The sequence below is a fragment of the Pinus tabuliformis genome, chromosome 4_1, assembly GCF_031772625.1.
Source record: "Pinus tabuliformis cultivar Carrire ecotype Pingquan chromosome 4_1, CPIR1, whole genome shotgun sequence".
In the NCBI taxonomy this organism is placed as follows: Eukaryota; Viridiplantae; Streptophyta; class Pinopsida; order Pinales; family Pinaceae; genus Pinus; species Pinus tabuliformis.
In genome coordinates, this window is record NC_142303.1 from 213801299 (window position 1) to 213822457 (window position 21159).

Below are 21159 nucleotides of genomic sequence, written 5' to 3' on the forward strand. Positions count from 1 at the left end.
ATATTTACAGTGCTTGCAACATTCCGTGTGATACAAGATCCAGTGAGAATGCTACCTGAAGTTTTGGCTATATTAATTCAGGTTAAAGTCTCCTTAGATCGTTTTGGACAAGTTCTTACAATATGATAAGCTGAGACTAAATTCTGTTGTGAGGAAAGAAATTTCCAGATCCTAGTATACCATCGAAATTCACCAAGCCATACTCAGCTGGGATCCAGAATCTTCATTGACAAAGCCAACATTTGAAGGGAATAAATCTGCACATTAAAACTGGAGGAAAGGTAGCAATTTGTGGCTCAGAGGGATCAGGTAAATCTGCTCTGCTATATACAATTCTTGGAGAAATCCCAAAAATTTCAGATGTAAGTTGAGCATTAACTACTCTTCTTGAGCAAAAGTAACCATTTCATAGTTCAACAAGATTGTAGATGCAGCGTTTTTTCTTTCTATATACATAAATTCTTCCATAAACTTTTTGATTGGACTACGTGCAGGTTGAAGTATATGGCAATGTTGCCTACGTGGCACAAACAACTTGGATTCAGAGTGGTACTGTCAGAGATAACATACTTTATGGGAAACCAATAGACAAAATTCAATACAAGAAGGCAATAAAAGCTTGTGCATTAGACAAGGATATAGAGAGTTTTGCTCATGGAGATATGACTGATATTGGGAAGAGAGATTGAATATGAGTGGAGGACAAAAATAGAGGATTCATTTGGCTAGAGCAGTATATAACGATGTTGACATTTATCTATTGGATGATCCATTCAATGCAGTCGATGCTCATACAACGTCAACTCTATCAAATAAGGAGGAGACATTACATAAGAGAGACTCAAAGACTTGCTAATATTGCTTGTCGTAGTATGAAAAATCTGGTTTACCTCTGTATCAGATCTGTAAAGATCTTAGAATGAGATTCAGACATATTAATGTGAAAATTTCTGTGCATATTAAATATAAAAGATTTGAGTTTTGGGTTATCAAAGCTATAGATTGAGAACTACATGGATCGCTTGATAGGATGGCTAGTTTGATTTGTATATCAGGATTGCTAGCTTCTTTATGGTGGTAGTGTGAGATCAATTGGGAATTGCTACTCATTTCATACTTCAAGAGGGAAATGAATTTCCCAATGATGGTGGTGATGAAGGAACCTAGCAAAAGCATAGAGAATAGCATAGTTGATTGGATAAAAAAATCAATTGTGTAAATACAAATAACACACCCTACAAAATGATGTCTTCTTGAATATTGATCAATATGAATGATTTTCCTTTCACAGTTCTTGTGTTTTGATTCTTTATGAATAGGAATTGATTCATTCAACTAAAATTGGTATTGTTGATTTTGATGGTACTTCTGTTCTCCAGTTTGATGATCGGGTGCTGTGTCGAATTTACAAGAAAAATGGTCATTCTCAGAGAGTACAAGGGGTAGAACGAGATGAATCACCAAGTGCAGATGAAGTGATGGCTTCTTTGCCTGATATTTATCAGCAAAACAAACTGCAACTGCCCAACATTGCCTCTTTCAGTGGGTTGTTGGAGAGTGACGATCCTTTCATAGATGGTTTTTTAAACGATGAAGCCATGGATGGCAATGGAAACAGCAGCAGACTACCTCAAGTCCAGTTCTCCAACCTCTCTCACAACAATTTCAGCAATAACAATGACAACAATAGCGATTGCCGTTATGAAGTTGTCCAAAAACAAGAAGAATTAGTAGTGGATAATGACAACAAATTCAATTCTCTCAAGAGGACCCTCTCCTTAGCATATGGGCACGATGAAACCAAACTTGAAAAGAGATTCAACAACATGCAGAACAACTATAGCTACAACGTCCACATTAATGTTTTAGCCTTGCTTAATTCAATGCAGCCCAATCAAACTTTCCAACAACAAAACTTCCTAAGCGCACTGTGTCATAAGAAATATATCCTGGCAGGGATTTAGTTCATCACAATGTGACATGGATTAAGGTCTTCATATTTCTAGGCAAATACATTAGAATGTTGTTTGAAAAGATTAACATGCTTCTCCTTAAAAAAATTTATATCGATATGGATACCCAGTTGTTGTTCGCGTGAATTCATTTGTTTAACTTCACCTTCAACTAGGCAATCTTTAAGGTATCTAAACAAGTTCAGTGGATATGCATGACTACTTTTATTCCATTTCATAGGCACTTTAACCCCCGAATAGGGTTTTTGGCATGGCTTCCTCAATTCAAATTCATTATCATCGACCCTTGCTTTCAAAAAAGCCCATTCACATTTCAATATTCTTCCACACACTATGCCTTACAGCGTTTCCTTTGCAACATTATCTATGCAAATGCTAGTTTTACCAAAATTAAATCCATCAAATTACTCACATACCCTATCACCCATTTAAAAATAAATTCATCATTATATTCCATAGTTGAACATAATATAATAAAGTAATGCTATCTCTGCCATTGTAATGGTTGAAGATACTGTCACAACATTACTGAAATCTGTCTGTTAAATCGCTGCATATTTACCGTTACCTGGGCACCAATTCAGTGATGGAATCAGTGGCGTTAGATGCAGATGCAAATGCAGAAGCAGACGCAGACGCATGTGAGAACCCATAACTGTTAGACTCGGTATTTGGGAAAACATGAGAACTCACAAATGCATCGAAGTGACTAGGATCCGGTATGTCCGTAACGGAATCTGTTGACAACATCGAAGTGACTGTCGACATTGGTGAACGAAGTGACGATTCGGCTTGTGTACACAAAAGACCAACCTTAACGCATCTCACCGCTTGCTTTTCATCACACGTTTCAATAATTGCTCTATCAATTATCCCCACAATGTTTCCTTCTTCGTATGACTTCCATACCTGCATAATCACATAGGCTTCGTCATTATGATAAGATATATGCACAATGGACAACACATCCTCAATATCGTCATGGGAATCCCTGATAGGTTTGTACATGAACTAAATAGCATGGCCTTAACTTAATTAAGGGAAATTGGATATGCTCAGTTGGGAATAAAAGGGACATTGTGTCTTACCCATCCCAAAAGAATCTAAGTTCGAGGACAAGAACGCCAAAGCTGTAAACATCAGTTTTAACAGATACTTGCCCCAACATGGCATACTCTGGTGGCATATAACCACTGCATATACAGAGTACAATTTCAAATATCATAAATAAAGGCAAAAATTTAGAAATAGGAGATGATAAGTTATTTGAAAAGGACGCATAGTTGCAACCAAGATTATAAATCCCCTGACCATCAAAAAGCTTAATCAAGAATGCAAAAGTACCCCATTTTCAATCCTATTGAAATAAAATCAGCAACAGTGTGTGAGAGTAATGATTGCATTGCCATCAGGAAAGAGTCTTGCTAAGCCGAAATCTGCTATCTTAGGGTTCAGTTCCTCGTCCAACAACGCATTGCTTGCTTTAACATCTCGATGAATAATGCATGGTCTCGAGTCCTGATGAAGATAGAGAAGCCCACGAGCTACTCCCATTATGTAACGCTTCCCCCAATCAAGCTAGTTGCATTTGTTTGGGTCTGTATCGGTGCATGAAATTAATTAATTTGTCATAATCTGAATATCCTTGTTGAAATAGTGATCATTTTAATTTTCTGTCTAGTTTCATAATAAAATGGAAGCCACTCACCGAATAAAATTTGATCAAGGCTCTTTCTGATCTCTCTACGCAGCAACCCAGTAGGCATACACCAACAATCTTTCTGATCTCTCTACGCAGCAACCCAGTAGGCATACAAGATTTCGATGTTGAATTTCGACCCCAAGTTTAACTTCATTTAGAAACTCTTCCTTTCCTTGCATAGATTTTTTGGACAGTTTTTTCAGGACTTTTTCTTTTCCATCTGGAGTAGTTCCCTAACATTCACACAAAAATTTTGTAAATTATTAAGCTTCATTGTCTTTCCCCAATATATTTGTTTTCAAGCTGCTAATCTATAGTCAATTGTGCAATGAGAAGAGCCTGAATATCACTCTAATTCAAGATAGTAAATATCATCACTGGAAGGTTACTTACCCTAGGTTACCTTGTACACGGCCGAATCCTCCCTCTCCAAGCTTGTTCTGATTATCAAATTTTTTAGTGGAAGCGAGTAATGTTTCCATGGTAAATAGTATTTGTCGATTATTATTGAGGAGTATGAGTTCTTCACCTTCATCATCATCTATATTATGAAAATATATCCATTACATATAAATATAAAAGTATAATGAACATAGTATACTCGGATTATCTAAAGAACCAGTTTGCAATTCAACTATTAAACCTCAAATAACTCAAATCTACAATCAAGGCACTCGCACATACACATCTAACACCAGAGGCGACCAAACCCCTGGTTTAGATGGGTATGTGCTACCTTTTTCTAAGGAGCTCAGAGAATCATGTGGCACCATTACCTTCGCTACCCCTTCCAAATATGGCAGACTTCAGTCTTCTCCAAGTTGCGAAGAGGCAGCCTGTGAACATGAGAACCAAGCCACCCACAACCCTGTTGGAATTTAATTCCAACTGCAACATAAACAACTAGACAGAAATTCGATTTGCTGTAGATATTCCAGACTGTTGAATGCTTCAAAGTCGTGCTTGATATTTTGCACATTATTGTGCATTAAATTTTCAGAATTAAATTTCCCTGCAACAGCCGACTTCATTTCTTCAAAAGGCATCACCGCTTGCTGCATTCAATATGCAGATAAGATTTAGAAGATATTTTTATTATTTTATTGTTTAAAGTCAAATATGTTTTTAACATATAAATGTAATGAACGGCAGTTCTGTTTTTTTATGTTAGAAGAATGTTAGAGAGTTTGAGAAATAGAAAAAGACAGAGAAGAAGGCAGAGCAGAGAAAACAGAAAGAAAACAGAGTCACTGTGTTTTGGAGCAGCAATGCATTGTACAGGTTGTTTCAGCAACTGTCTGTGTGTTTCAGCAACAGACTGTGTGGCTGAAATTGGTGTTTCAGCAATTGTCTGCTAGATGATGAAACACGAATCTGTGTTAAAAATAGAGTTTGTAAAAACAGAGTATGGAGTTTTTAGTTATTCCAGAACTGTAGTTCTGAAGAAGTTTGTAATTTTTATTGTCATTTTTATGGTTAATAAAAACAGAGCTTTTCTCCATATCTTCTTTGTCCAGATTTCTCTCATTTCTTTGTGTTGAGTTGAGGAACTTTGCTTCCTCTGTTTTGTTCGAAATTATCAGAAATTTCCAACATGGTATCAGAGCTGGTCTAGGCACTCAGTGAGTCAAAAACAGAGTTTGTTTTTTCACTGTAGGAGCTGTAAGAAGCTTATTGAGCAGATTTTCTCCAGCAGAGAAATTTTTTTGCTTGTTTTTAATTATACAGTCAGTATCTCTTCTTTACTTATACAGGTTAAGATGGCAGATGCTGGAACTGGTTTGACAAATTCCCAACTGCCACAGTTTAATGGGAAAAATCACAGTTATTGGTCCATAACAATGAAAGCATTGTTTGCTTCTCAAGGAATATGGGAGCTGGTTGAAACTAGCTATGTTGAACCTGTAGATGCAACAACATTGGTTGCTTTGACAGTAGCAGAAAGAGACCAGTTGAAGAGCAACAGGAAGAAGGATGCCAAAGCCCTCTTTTTTCTCTTCCAATCAGTACATGAAAGTGTTTTTCCACGGATTGCAGCAGCAACAAAATCCAGGGAGGCATGGGATATTCTCAAAACTGCTTATCAAGGCATGGAGAAGGTGAAGACTGCAAAGTTGCAGATGTTGAGGAGAAACTTTGAAACACTCAACATGAAGGAATCTGATACAATAGATTCATTCTTCTCTCAGGTTACTGGGTTGATAACCCAGATAAGATCTCATGGTGAGATTCTTGAAGAAAGAAGGATTGTAGAGAAGATCTTGAGAAGTTTACCCTCAAGGTTTGAAGCTATTGTGGTAGCAATAGAATAAACAAAGGATCTCTCACAGTTCACAGTAGATGAACTGAGTGCTTCTCTTATGTCTCATGAACACAGACTAAGTAGAGGAACAGATTCCTCTTTTGAGCAAGCATTCAAGACTCAGATGTCTTTTGGCCAAGGAAAAGGTCGAGGCAGAGCAAATAACAAAGGTCGTGGAAGAAGCCAAAACAAAGGCAGAAATAATCCTGCAAGCACAAGCGGAAGGAGTTGCAATCATAACCAAGATGAAGGTTCAAGCAAACAGCAAGCTCATGGACAAAGATATGACAAATCCCAAGTCCAATGTCATTATTGTAAGAAATATGGGCACTACGCCAATGAATGTAGGAAAAAACAAAATGACATGAATAGTAGGCAGAATGCTAATTTTGCAAATGAAGAAGATAAGAATCCAAAGATTGTGTTGTTAACATGTAACATTGCACAAGACAAACAAGAAGATTTTTGGTTCTTAGACTCAGGTTGTAGTAATCACATGACTGGAAATATTGCAATGTTTGCCAATCTGGATGAAAATGTGAAATCTAAGGTAACAACAGGAACTGATAGTAAGATATATGTCAAGGGTAAGGGTAGAGTCTATATCCAAGCAAGAAATGGAGAACAGATGATTGTGCCAGAGGTATACTATGTACCTAGTCTGAAATGTAATCTTTTGAGCATTGGACAGCTCATTGACAAAGGTTACAATGTGTTCTTCAAAGATGATATGTGTACAATCAGAGACATACCTCCAAGTAAGAAGATCATTGCACAGGTGCAGATGACCAGCAATAGAATGTTTCCTCTCAAACTCAGGGCAGATTTGAAGGAAGGAAGAACTATTGTAGCTGTAACACAAGAAGTCTTTCAGGAACAAGTGAAAGATGAGAATTGGTTGTGGCACTTGAGATTTGGACATCTCAATTTTGGAGGCTTGAATCTGTTGCACAGAAAGGGAATGGTAAAGGGATTGCCATTGATCGAGAAACCGGACAGCCTTTGTGAAGGCTGCATCTTGGGCAAGCAACACAAAGAAAGCTTTCCAGCAGGAAAGAGTATAAGGGCAAAAGCACCCTTGGAAATTGTTCACTCTGATGTGTGTGGACCGATGCAAATACCATCATTTGCCGAAAATAAATATGTTTTAACTTTCATTGATGATTACACCAGAAAGACATGGGTGTATATGCTGAAACAGAAGAGTGAAGTGTTTGAGAAATTCTGCCACTTCAAAACTCTTGTTGAGAAGCAGTGTGGGCATTATATCAAAGTGCTCAGAACAGATAGAGGAGGAGAGTACATCTCCAAAGACTTTCTGCATTTTTGCAGAGAGAATGGCATACAAAAGCAGTTCACCGCGAGGTATACACCTCAGCAAAACGGTGTTGCCGAAAGGAAGAATAGGACCATTCTTGACATGGTCAGAAGTATGCTGAAGGCAAAACACTTGTTGCATGAGTATTGGGAAGAAGCTGTCATTTGTGCAGTTTACATCTTGAATAGATGCCCAACTAAAGTTGTCATGAACAAAATACCAGAAGAAGCATGGAGTGGTCAAAAGCAAATTGTCACTCACATGAGAGTATTCGATTGTGTAGCATGTGCACATGTACCGGATCAGCTAAGGAAGAAGCTTGACAATAAGGGGGAGAAGTGTGTCTTTATTAGCTATTGTGATGAGTCAAAAGCATACAAACTCTATAATCCATCCACCAAGAAATTGATAGTAAGCAGAGATGTGCAGTTCATTGAAGATGAAGCTTGGGATGGAAGCTTAGAGAAGACAGTAAATGTAAAGACAATTGTGTCTCACGAAGAAGAAGAGGAAGGGACAGCAGCAAATAATCCTTCCCTGGTGGCTCCTCCTCCACCACATCAAGTACAACAAACCACACCACAAGCTGGAATCCGAACAACCTTGAGAAGTCAAGGAAGTGCTTCTCCAAGCACACCACAGGGATCAGAAATACCCTCAAGTTCAGATGGAACTCCAAGCACACCAAGAAGACCAAGATTCAGAAATCTGAATAAAATTTATGAACAAGGAGAGGTAAGTAACAATATCGGTCTGAATTCATTATTCGCTTTGTATTGTCATGTTGATGACCCAGTTCATTTTGAAGATGACGTAAATGAAGATAAATGGATTGAAGCAATGAATGAAGAAATTGGTGCAATTGAGAAGAGTAAAACATGGGAGTTAGTGGACCTCCCTGAAGGCAAAGATGCCATTGGAGTTAAGTGGGTCTATAAGACCAAAAGCAATGCTGAAGGCAAGATTGATAGGCACAAAGCAAGACTTGTTGTGAAAGGCTACAAGCAGCAACAAGGCAAAGACTATGATGAAACCTTTGCACCAGTAGCAAGGATGGAAACAGTCAGAACAGTGTTGTCTATTGCGGCACAACACAAATGGAAGATTTATCAGATGGATGTTAAATCTGCATTCCTGAATGGAGTGTTAAAAGAAGAGGTTTATGTTGAACAACCTCCAGGCTATGAAGTTGAAGAACAAGAGCATAAAGTCTGCAAACTGAAGAAGGCTCTTTATGGGCTGAAGCAAGCTCCAAGAGCATGGTACAGCAGAATAGATGCTTATCTGATTGAGAATGGGTTTGATAAGTGTGATGGTGAACCCACACTCTACATAAAGGAGAATGACGGTAAGATTCTTATTGTTGTTTTATATGTAGATGATTTGATTTTTACTAGCAATGATGCTTCTCTCATTGCTGATTTTGTAGCAGTCGTGAAAATTGAATTTGAAATGACTGACTTGGGCTTCTTAAGATATTTTCTTGGAATTGAAGTAGAACAAAGTGAAAATGGTGTTTTAATTTCTCAAGTTAAATATGTAGAAGCAGTGTTGAGGAGATTTAACATGCAGAACAGCAAGGCAACTATGAATCCAACTGTAATGGGGTTGAAATTGACCAAAGAAGACAGCAGCAAGGATTTTGATCCAAAATTGTACAAGAGCATAGTTGGCGGCCTTATGTACTTGACTGCAACTAGGCCGGACATTATGCATGCTGTGAGTTTAATCTCCAGATTTATGGAAAGACTGAAAGAGACTCAATGGCAGGCAGCCAAGAGGATTCTAAGGTATGTGAATAGAATGAAGGGGTTTGGTATTTATACTCCTCTTCTGAAAGTTTCATGTTGATAGGTTACACTGACAGTGATTGGGATGGAAGTTTTGATGATAGGAAAAGCACATCAGGATATGTGTTTCATATGGGATCAGGAGCCATCTCATGGGCTTCCAAGAAGCAACCAATTGTGTCTTTGTCAACAGCAGAGGCAGAGTATGTGGCAGCAACAGCAGCAGCATGCCAAGCAGTGTGGCTGAGAAGAGTTCTCAAAGATTTGTGTCATGAACAAGAAAAGGGCACAACCATTTACTGTGACAATAGCTCGGTAATAGCATTGTCTAAAAACTCTATTTTTCATAAAAGGACAAAGCACATAGACACCAAATTTCACTTCATACGTGAATTGGTTAACAATGGTGAGATTGTTTTGCAGCACTGCAGAACAGAGGATCAGTTAGCTGACATCTTGACAAAACCATTGGGAAAGAAAAGTTTTGATCATTTCAGGAAATGCCTGGGTATGCAGAAAAACCCAGCAGTTGAAATTAAGGGGGAGTGTTGGAATTTAATTCCAACTGCAACATAAACAGCTGGACAGAAATCCGATTTGCTGTAGATATTCCAGACTGTTGGATGCCTCAAAGTCGTGCTTGATATTTTGCACATTACTGTGCATTAAATTTTCAGAATTAAATTCCCCTACAACAACCGACTTCATTTCTTCAAAAGGCATCACCGCTTGCTGCATTCAATACGTAGATAAGCTTTAGAAGATATTTTTATTATTTTATTGTTTAAAGTCAAATATGTTTTTAACATATAAATGTAATGAACGACAGTGCTTTTTTTTATATTAGAAGAATGTTAGAGAGTTTGAGAAATAGAAAACGACAGAGAAGAAGGTAGAGCAGAGAAAACAACAAGAAAACAGAGTCGTTGTGTTTTGGAGCAGCAATGCATTCTACAGGCTGTTTCAGCAACTGTCTGTGTGTTTCAGCAATAGACTGTGTGGCTGAAACTGGTGTTTCAGCAACTGTCTGCTAGATGCTGAAACACGAATCTGTGTTAAAAACAGAGTTTGTAAAAACAGAGTATGGAGTTTTTAGTTATTCCAGAACTGTAGTTCTGAAGAAGTTTGTAATTTTTATTATCATTTTTATGGTTAATAAAAACAGAGCTTTTCTCCATATCTTCTTTGTCCAGACTTCTCTCATTTCTTTGTGTTGAGTTGAGGAACTTTGTTTCCTCTGTTTTGTTCGAAATTATCAGAAATTCCATAGTAAATATCATTACTGGAAGCTTACTTATCCTAGGTTACCTTGTACATGGCCGAATCCTCCCTCTCCAAGCTTGTTCTGATTATCAAAGTTTTTAGTGGAAGCGAGTAATGTTTCCATGGTAAATAGTATTTGTCGATTATTATTGAGGAGTATGAGTTCTTCACCTTCATCATCATCTACATTATGAAAATATACATTAAATATAAATATAAAAGTATAATGAATGTAGTATACTCGGATTATCTAAAGAACCAGTTTGCAATTCAACTATTAAACCTCAAATAACTCAAATCTACAATCAAGGCACTCGCACATACGCATCTAACACCAGAGGCGACCAAACCCCAAGTTTAGATGGGCATATGCTACCTTTTACTAAGGAGCTCAGAGAATCATGTTGCACCATTACCTTCGTTACCCCTTCCAAATATGGCAGACTTCAGTCTTCTCCAAGTTGCGAAGAGGCAGCCTGTGAACATGAGAACCAAGCCACCCACAACCCCTAAAATTATGGTTGTTTTGTTTGAAGTCTTCATCCACCTACCAGTATGTGGTGTTGTAAGCACACCTAGATTAAAGAAAGGATATATTTCATAATGAACTATGCAGCTTTGACTCCAATACTGAACTCCTGCATATACAGAGGATGTGAATATGTAATTGATTGTGTATGACAGACATGTTGTGCAGTCTTTACTGGATATATCTCTAGTGCACTGCACCAGGCCGTAAATTTTTTGAGACGACGAGTCTGTAGTACTCAAAGCAGATCGTTTTGTTTCAAGTGCTACTTCAGCTGATAATCTGTTTAAGAAATCTTTAACATCCACCTGAAAGTTTTTATTTGGAATAGAGACACCCGTGACCCCCCTGAAGTCCTCAGAGTAAATAGACCCTAAACGTGTGTCCATTTTCCCGATGAAATTGTAGTTTTCATAGCGTAAGAAGCATTCAAAAGGCCAGATACTACCTCTAGCCTCTTTCGAACAATATTGTTTAAGGGTAGCATTGATCGACTGTCATGTCTTCTCTGCATTGGAGGAGGGCATATACTTTATCAGGACTTTGTCCATACACAGAGATGTTAAACCCTGTTTGCATCGCACCTTGAACAAGCCTATCAAACACTATATTCAGATTGCTCTCAAACGTACTCCCTTCAATATATTCAGAGCTGCCATTGCAGTTAGATGTGGGCGTTCCTGTCACTGCGTTGCAAATATGTCCTTGAAGAGTAATATTGACAACAATAATAATTAAGCCGATGAGGAGAGAGCATGCAGAATCTGTTCCATGGAAGTGCATATTCGTTAGGATGCTGAATGTCATCGCATAGTGGAGAACCTGCACTACACTGACATACCAATAATGCTTCAAAATTTTACTCTCCAGTGTCCATGTTGTTAATCGATATGAATGATATCATGTGTCTAATTAACACTTCCAATTGTAATCAATATTATGTGATGGGTTGGTCAATGTTTGGTTTAATTTCAATCTTATCTGATTGGTTGAATTAAATTAGCATTTGCTTGGATTTATTATTTTATTGGTCAACAATCATGTTTGAATTGGTATTTGTTTTTATTTGTTATTTGATTGTTCTTCAATGGTTGGTGTGATTTATTTGAATTGGTATCATTCAATGGGTTGGTCAATGTTCAAAGTTTACTTAGGTTGATTTGGTGGGTTGATTTGTTATGGAATTGGTTGGGCAATGTTCAATGTTTAGTTTTCCTTTTGATTTGGTAATTAATAAGAGTTTTTTTTAATGTTTTTGAAATTTTTCTTTGAAGTTATCTCTTTTTGCATTTAGTTTACAATTAAATATTTTGGGTTGATTTGGTATTTGATAAGAGTGTTTTTAATGTTTTAGAATTTTTTCAGGTTGATTTGGTTTTAAGTTGATTTTTTTTGGGTTGATTTGGTATTTGATAAAAGTTTTTTAATGTTTTAGAATTCTTTTTAGGTTGATTTGGTTTTAAGTTGATTTGGTATTTGATAAGGATTTTTCTTACAATGTTAGAATTTTTTTTTTTGCTTGATTTGGTATTTGATAAGACTTCTTTAAATGTTTTAGAATTTTTTTTGGTTGATTTAGTATTTGATAAGATTTTTTTAATGTTTTAGAAAAAAATTAATTAAATTTTATGATATAATTTTTAGTTCAATATTAATTATTTTTTATTCTTTGAAATAAGTATTTAATTAAATATATGAATTTAGCGCTAGAAAAACTTTAAAACATATAAATTATAAAATATTTACAACTTGTAATTATTTTTATCTTTAATATTATGAATTATAATTTATTTCATTTCAATAATTATATATATAGAATATAATTTTATGTAAATCAAAATCAATTGAAACCTAAATATTATAATTTTCAAAGTTTTAAAATTATAATAATATATTTTTATATTTATTTGTATATTTGAATTGTGTACATATAGTTTTTAGTTTATTTGATTGAAATGATATGTGAAAAAAAACAAAAAAACAAACAAACAAACTTTATTGAAAATTCATATATTTAAAATTTCAATTATATTTTTATTTTAAAATTTCAATTATATTTCTATATTAAAATGTTAAACATTACGGAGTTGAGAAAATTAGCCAACTAAAAATATCCAGGAGTGAGAGCGATGGAGGCGTATTTGGGACTTAGGGTTTCAGAAGGTATCCTCAGCGCCGCCGCGGTTCCAAGAGCCCTGATCTGTACTGGATCGGCTAGATGCCTGGCCGATGGAAACTATGAACACGATGCCCCGTTTGGATCCTGGTCGGAATCCGTTGATGGAAAAGATTTTTTCGAATTGAACCACGACAAACTGCGTTTCTCCTCCTTCAGGGGGCAGAGGGATTTCTTCACGGCGGCATCAGAAATCCTATGTCTGGAGTTTTATGCCCCAAAACAACGGATCCTCACCTTGTCTCGTCTCGTTACGCCATCGTACAAGGACTATTGGCACAGGTATGGCAAACCGGCTGGCGAATATGGAGGAAAGTGGGTTATGCCAGCTTTCATGCCCCACTGTAGCATCCCAGGGATTCGATCTACCAATCTCGGGCGGAACTTAAAGGGCAAAACCGTAGATCAGGTATGGGGTGGAAGTAAAGCCCAGAGTTCGCGGTGTTATGAAGCTCCATCGCTCTCTGCAACACAGATCTGGGATATTACCACATCGACGCCGCCTAACAACAGAGGATTCGAAGCCTCTTTCCTGCTAACGAGCGATAAAAAATTCGGCGTCCCTAGGACTCCTGCATCTTCTCATCTCTACCCCACGCGGCAAAAGCAGGATAAGAAGGCCCTGCAAAGCCCCAGCCGCCTGTTGTCTCAGATCGGCAGAGGCAAGCAGATCTCTGGCTTCTCTGCCCCTTATCAGATCCAGATCAAGCTTTTATCTGGCAAAACCCTGCTTCAATGGGTAAAATCGTCGGATCTAGTGCAAGACCTCAAGCAGGCTCTGAAAATCAAGCTGGGGATTCCCTCTACAGCACAACGACTTCTCCATGAAGGTAAACAACTCGAGGATCTCTTCCCCTTGTCTTTTTACAGCATTCAGAGAAATTCCTCCATAGCTCTTACCCTTCGTCTAAGAGGGGGCGCTGCAGGGCAGTCATCCTCAGCCAAGGCGTTCTCCTATAAAGATGTTGTCCATGCTAAGATGCCTGAAAGAACAGTTCCACCAGCTCAAGCTCCCAAGCCTTTCCTGGTGGATAAACTAGAGGAATCCCCTTCCATAGAAATAAAACATCCATCTCTGGATGAGCAAACCCAACATTTTGCGGAACATGGCATTATCTGCAGGTTTAATGGGCTATGGCCGCGTACAGCAGACCTCTACCAATGGATCCAATCCAACTGGACCAACAACTGCAAGACTTTGCTATGCTCAAAAGGATTTTTCATCGTCGTGTTTGCCTATGATGAGGACTATCAAAAAGCCTTAACTGGTGGCCCATGGTTCTGGGGTGCAGCTGGTTTATTCCTCACTCCTTGGTTCCCAGATTTTGACCCCTCTACAGCAGTTATCACCAAACTCCCCATTTGGGTCAGACTTCCAAACCTCCCAGCGAATCTTTGGCACTTTGCGGTTTTCCAAGGGATTGGCAACTCACTAGGACGCCTACTCGACACGGACGTCTCCAGAGGGGAAAAAGGCCTATACACTTACGCCAGGATCTGTGCAGAAATAGACATAAGCAAAGGTCTCCCGGACCAGATCAATCTCAAAATTGGAGATTTCCATTGGACTCAGACTTTGGATTACGAGAACACAGCCTTCCGCTGCCGCATCTGCCATCATACAGGCCACCTTCAGAGCTCTTGTCCCACGATGCCAGCCCAAAAGAAGAAAGCCAATGCTAAGCAGAAATCCAAAAGCTGGAAGCCACATGATCCTCCTCCCATGGACGATTTTGACTTCAGCTCCGATGAAGAGGGAGGGAATAAGGAAGGTGGGGCAGCAGCGTCAGAACCGGATCCGTTCTCGGCAGGTCCTGCGGATTCGTCAGTCATACCAGTCTCTCAGAAAAGGAACCATGAATCCTCCACCTCGGACTCAGAAAAGGAGACCTCTCCGTCGGCTCATCTAAGTTTGCAAGTCGTGACAGCTCAGCAAAATCCTCCTGAGTGGGTCAAAGTTGGGAAAAAGAAAGGGAAAAAATGCAAAATAGTGGATTCCGCACATGTGGGGTAGAATCCTCTGTTCAGTTCTTGCTCCATTGTTCCTCTTGTGTCTTCTTGCTCTTTTGTTCCTCATGTGCTCCACTCTTAGGAGCCGAGGTGGACTACCAATCCTTTCCGGCTGCCTATGTTCTTGATTCTCTTGCTTGTAACCACGCCTTGTACAATATGTTTTCCTAATAGAATTAGTTTTTACCGAGAAAAAAAAAATGTTAAACATTACAATAAAGTGTTAAAATGCTAATCCGACACAACATTTTAACTTAGTCAAAATGTTAAAATTATAACAACTCTTTCTTTCATATTATGTTAAAGAATTTTATGTTTTTTATTTTATTTTATATTTAATTTGTTAGTTTAATGTCTTATTTTGATTTGTTAAAAAGATGACAACAATTAAAATAATTGATATAATTATCTACGCAAATCTATTTTACCGTTCAGTCAATTCAGTGAGTTTTATAATGAAAGGAAGTTATATAAAAAAATAGCTCATATTAATTGGTGATTGCTCGAGAGGCTCATTGTAACTTGGAGAATCATTTTGAGCAATAAGATTTCTAATCCCTTGCCCCGTGGAGGTTTCCTTGACACACTGTCAGGGTTTTACCACGTAATTCCTTGTGTTAATTTGTGTGTGATTTCAATTCCTATTTCTATACATTTCTTTCTTGATTAAATGTTAATAACTCCAAAATACCAAAGTGGTATCAAAGCGAGGGTGTGAAGCTGATCAGAGTAGAGGGAATCAACATAGAAGTTTTTTTCTTCTGACAAGCCGACCACGACTTAAAATTGGAGTCTCATTTTTTTTATTAAAAAAAATGGATGAGCAGAGGGAAGAAGCGTTGTTTTGAAGCCGAGAACACAGGGGAGAAGCATCGTTTTGAAGCCGAGAACACAGGGGAGAAGTGTCGTTTTAAAGCTGAGAACACATGGGAGAAGCGTTGTTTTTGAAGCCAAAAATCTGAAGCCTTGTGAAAAGGACAAGCAGAGAGTCGTTGTCTTTCAGTCAACCGTCGGAAAGAGAGACAAAGTCGTCTTTTTTTTTACGTCGTCAGTCGAACTCGAAAGAAGAGCAGGATAGGATGCCTAGCCGCACGGTTTGATGACGATTAGGAGTCTATGTCCGACATTGAGCCACCGGATGAATAGCTCAAGGCCCGTAAAAAAAAAAAATCTCTATTTGTTTGTTTGTTTGTTGTTGGTTAAGCAGTCATTTGTCGTCATTGTTGGTTAAGCAGTCGATCATGACTGCCGCTAAGAAAGCTGTGAGGAGACGTCTAATAAAAACACAACCAGGGGAGAATCTGTTGTTGAAATCATTGAAAATTATAAGTGGAGTTGTTGTTTAATCATGTTAAGAAGTCGACCTACTGACCATTTGAAACAAAGGAGGCCGCATTCCTGGAGGAGTCAAGTCAAAGGAGGCCGCATTTCTCATTTTGGACAGTAAGAAATGAAGCAGTTGCTCGGGTAATTTTTTTTAATTGCAACAGAAATTTATAGAATATTTTTATAGGAGAAAAAAAAAAAATTGTAGAAAATTCTAGAGTGATATTCATCATTATTGGGTTCTGAATTTTTCCTCGTTAGAGTAAGGAGTTTGATCAAATATTGACCCTAAAAACCATAAAGAAGAAATTTATTTGTGGAAATTGCCTTTAAATCAAAGATTCTGAAATTTTCTAAAGAAACAAAATTGTTTGAAGAAGGTTAAAATAAGGTTTTTTTTGAAAATTTTTGGATATTCTGGAGAAAATAATAATAATAATAATAATAATAAATAAAATAAAATAAAATAGGGAACAAAAAATATCATAATTTTTGAAAGAAACCAAACGAAACAAATTCAAAAATACTCTAGTTGAAAGAAAAAATTAGAAAGGAGAAAGGAAAAACTAGTAGCAATTTTTTTTCAAAGAGCTCATATAGGAAGAAATGGAAAAAATGACTAATGCTAAGTTTGAGGTGGAGAAGTTCACCGGCAAGAATAATTTTGCATTGTGGAAACTGAAAGTAAGGAATTTTTTGGTGCAACAAGGGTTGCATAAAGCTTTAGATGGGGTTAAAAAGAAACTTGTTGGCATGAAATATTTGGATTGGGAGGACTTGGATGCCCGAGCTCTTGGTACCATCAGGTTGTGCCTGGAAGATAAAGTTCTCTTCAACATTGTTGACGAAACCTCGGCATCGAGTTTGTGGGTAAAATTGGAAACATTGTTTATGACCAAATATTTAACCAATAGAATTTATTTGAAGAGGCAACTATATAACCTTCGGATGAAGGAGGGTACTAAAATTGTAGAACACTTAAATGTTTTAAATACACTTATTTGCCAATTGTCATATATGGAAGTTAAATTTCAAGAAGAAGACAAAGTTATTACCTTGTTGTGTTCCTTGCTCGAGCCTTGGGATCACTCTATGACTTCTATCAACTTTAGCACAACCGAATATTTGGAATTTGATTCTGTTGTGGGAGCTCTGTTATCTAAAGAAGTACGGAGAAAATCTAGCATTGAAACTTCCACACCAGAAGCCATGGTAGTCAAAGGTTTGTCCAAGGAAAGAGGGGAGAAAGCAAGAAGTTCTTCCATATCAAAATAAAAAGGCAAGAAGTGTAAAGCCAAATGTTGGTACTGCAACAAAATAGGACACCTTAAGAAAGACTTTTGGAAAAGAAAGGAGTCCGTTGAAAACCCAAAGAAGGAAGCAAATCAAGTTGAGTCAGGTATGATTGATGAATTTTTATCTGTTGAATTAGGTATGGTAGATGAACCTTTACCTGTTTGCAATGTCTCTCAGAATTATGAAAATTGGTTGTTAGATTCTGGTGCTTCTCATCACATGAGTCCACATAGAAATTGGTTCACTTCATATGAAGTTGTGAATGGTAGTTATGTGTTTATGGGTAATAATGTATCTTGTCAGACTATTGGAATAGGAAATTTCAAAATTTAAATGTATGATGATACAGCTAGAACTTTGACTGATGTTAGACATGTGCCTGAGTTGAGAAAGAATTTGATTTCTTTGGGAGTATTGGACTCAGAAGGTTACAAGTTTACAGGTCAAAATGGAGTGTTAAAATTTTCAAAGGGCGCTCTGGTTATAATGAAGGAAGAGAAGATTGGAAATCTTTATAGGCTCAAAGTAAGTTCTTAGGTTAGTGAGGCAGCGATTGTATCAGAGAAGGTAGAAGAAGATACTCACCTATGGCATCAACGACTAGGTCACATGAGCAAGAAGGATATTTAGGTACTGATGAATCACAAATTGCTTCCTGATTTGAAATCCTTGAGGTTGGATTTTTGTAAAGATTGTGTATATGGAAAACAGTGTAAAGAGGAATTTAAAACTGGTAGTCATAATAGTAAAGGAATTTTGGACTATATTCATTCTGATCTTTGGGGACCATCTCCACTATATCTTATGGAGGCACATTATACTTCTTAACATTTGTTGATGATTTCTCCAAGAAAGTCTGAGTCTATATTTTGAAAAGAAAAGTTGATTTATTTAAATTTTTTAAACAATTTAAAGATATGGTAGAAAATAAAACAGGAAAATCAATTAACTGTTTAAGAACTGACAATGGCGATGAATTTACTTCCTTAGAATTTGAACAATATTTCAAGGATGAAGGGATTGTTAGACATAAAACTTTGGTTTATACTCCTCAACAAAATGACGTTGTTGAACGTATGAATCGGACTCTTATGGAAAGAGTCAGAAGCATGATCACCAATGCTAACATGCAAAAGGAGTTATGGGCAGAACCAGTATCAACTATTTTTTATTTGGTAAACAGATCATCTTTAGTTGCCATTAATTGTAAAATTCCTGAAGAAGTTTGGTTGGGTCAGTCTTGTTATTATTCACATTTAAGAAAAAAAAATTGTGATTCCTATGCTCTTATTCCAAAGAATCAATGTTCAAAGCTAGACCCAAAATCAAAATGTTATGTCTTTGTTGGGTATGACTATGCGGTGAAAGGATACATGTTGTGGGATCCTTCTTCACGAAAAATAGTCATTAGTAGAAATGTAACATTTGATGAATCCTCTCTTCTAAATTCAGATGTTGTAAAAGTTGAACAGGAACAGGTATCACCAAAAAAACAAATTCAGTTGGAGGCTAAACCTTTTTCGGAAAGTCAAAATAAAGGAGAGACTTCTGAAGAAAAAGGTGAAGAAAATGCAAAGGAAATTGTAGAAGTTCATCAACCAATCACTCTAAGGAGGTCTACAAGGGAGAGAAGAACAACTAAAAGGTATGAAGATTATGCTTCATATATTGCATTGATTACTGAAGATGGGGAACCTTCTTGTTATTAGGAAGCAGTAGATGATGCGGATAGCGAAAAGTGGAAAAGGGCTACGAACGAAGAAATGGATTCCTTATCTAAGAACAAAACCATAGATCTTGTAGAATTGCATGAAGGGAGAAGTGTTTTCATATGCAAATGGGTCTTTAAATTGAAGTGAAATATTGATGGAAGTATCGAAAGGTATAAGGCGAGGTTGGTAGCAAAAGGGTATTCTCAGGTTGAAGGTATTGACTTTCGTGAAATTTTTTCACCAGTTGTAAAACTTGTTTCTATTCGTATTGTGTTAGCACTAATTACATTACTTGACCTTGAGTTAGAAAAGTTAGATGTTAAAACAAATTTTATTCATGGAGATTTGGATGAAGAGATTTATATGGAAAAACCAGAAGGTTTTGTACAAGGTCACAACAGAAGATTAGTTTGCAAGCTCAAAAAATCATTGTATGGCTTGAGGCAGTCTACCAGGCAATGATACAAGAAGTTTGACTCCTTCATGGTGAGCTAGAACTTTACTAGAAGTAAGTATGATCATTATGTGTACTTTAAAATTTTCAATGGCATATTTCATTATCTTGGTCTTGTATGTTGACGATATGCTTATTGCGAGAAAAACCATGGAAGAGATCAACAGGTTAAAGGCTCAGCTTTCTAGGACATTTGATATGAAGGATATTGGAGCAGCAAAACATATCTTGGGCATGGAGATACACAGAGACAGAAAAAAGGAAAGCTTTGGTTATCACAACAGAAGTATGTGGAGAAATTACTTGAAAATTTTGGTATGAACAATGTGAAATTTGTTAACATTCTGTTATCTTCCCATTTTAATATTTCTTCGGTTTTCAGTCCTAAAACTGATGAAGAAAATAAGTATATGTCTCGTGTACCATATGAAAATATGGTAGGCAACTTAATGTATGCAATGGTATCTACAAGACCTGACATTTCACATGCAGTTGAAGTTGTCAGCAGGTTCATGGAAAATCCAAGAGAAGAACATTGGCGAGCAGTGAAATGGGTGTTTTTGTATTTGAGAGGCACAAGTGACCATTGTATCTTCTTTAATGGTAGTGAAGGTTCAGTCTGCGGATATGTGGATGTTGATTATGCATGTGATTTGGACAAGAGGAGATATACTATAGGATATGTCTTTGCTCTTGCAGGTGGAGCAATTAGGCTGATGTCAAAGCTTCAATAAATTTTTGCTTTATCCACTACTGAAGCAGAGTATATAGCTACTTCATATGCTTGTAAAGAGGCAATTTGGTTAAAAGGTCTACTTGACAAGCTTGGAAGGAAGCAAGAGAAAGTGAATGTGTTCTGTGACAGTCAGAGTGTTATTCATTTGGCCACAAATCCATCTTATCACAACAAGACTAAGCACATTGATGTAAGGTAACATTTTGTGAGACATGTGATCGATGGCAGAAAAGTAGCTCTCAAGAAGGTCCATACACAGGAGAATCATGCAGACATGTTCACGAAGCCAGTTTCAGTAGAGAAGCTGCGATGGTGTTTGGATTTTTTTGGCTTGTAGAAGAGATGATGAATGGGCATGGGCAAGGGATTAAGAAAATTTTTGTCAAGGTGAAGATTGTTAAAAATATGACAACACTTAATGTAAATGATATAATTATCTAGGAAAATCTATTTTATCGTTCAGTCGGTTTTATAATGAAAGGAAGTTATGTAATGAAATAGCTCATATTAATTGGTGATTGCCCGAGAGGCTGATTGTAACTTGGAGAATCATTTTGAGCAATAAGATTTCC

General features: G+C 37.1%; 1 protein-coding gene across 1 annotated transcript; it reads right to left on the bottom strand.

Annotated features, from left to right (window-relative positions):
• Positions 1-2537: 2537 nt before the first annotated feature.
• Positions 2538-11266, bottom strand: LOC149174991 (cysteine-rich receptor-like protein kinase 8). Its single transcript, XM_089421028.1, has 6 exons — positions 10765-11266; positions 10401-10531; positions 4452-4563; positions 4069-4216; positions 3062-3166; positions 2538-2964 (listed from the first exon to the last, which is right to left on the bottom strand). The coding sequence occupies exons 1-6, from the start codon at positions 11264-11266 to the stop codon at positions 2538-2540; spliced, it is 1425 nt and encodes a 474-aa protein (XP_089277154.1).
• Between the last annotated feature and the right edge of the window lie 9893 nt (positions 11267-21159).

What these genes read in the sequence shown, in the direction of transcription:
- LOC149174991 (XM_089421028.1), bottom strand. Translation starts at nt 11,266, where the DNA reads ATGGACACACGTTTAGGGTCTATTTACTCTGAGGACTTCAGGGGGGTC. An exon ending in ATTTGGAAGGGGTAACGAAG is followed by an intron (nt 10,532 to 10,764) that starts GTAATGGTGCAA and finishes TTCATAATGTAG; the next exon opens with ATGATGATGAAGGTGAAGAA. An exon ending in CGTGTACAAGGTAACCTAGG is followed by an intron (nt 3,167 to 4,068) that starts GTAAGTAACCTT and finishes CTGTATATGCAG; the next exon opens with TGGTTATATGCCACCAGAGT.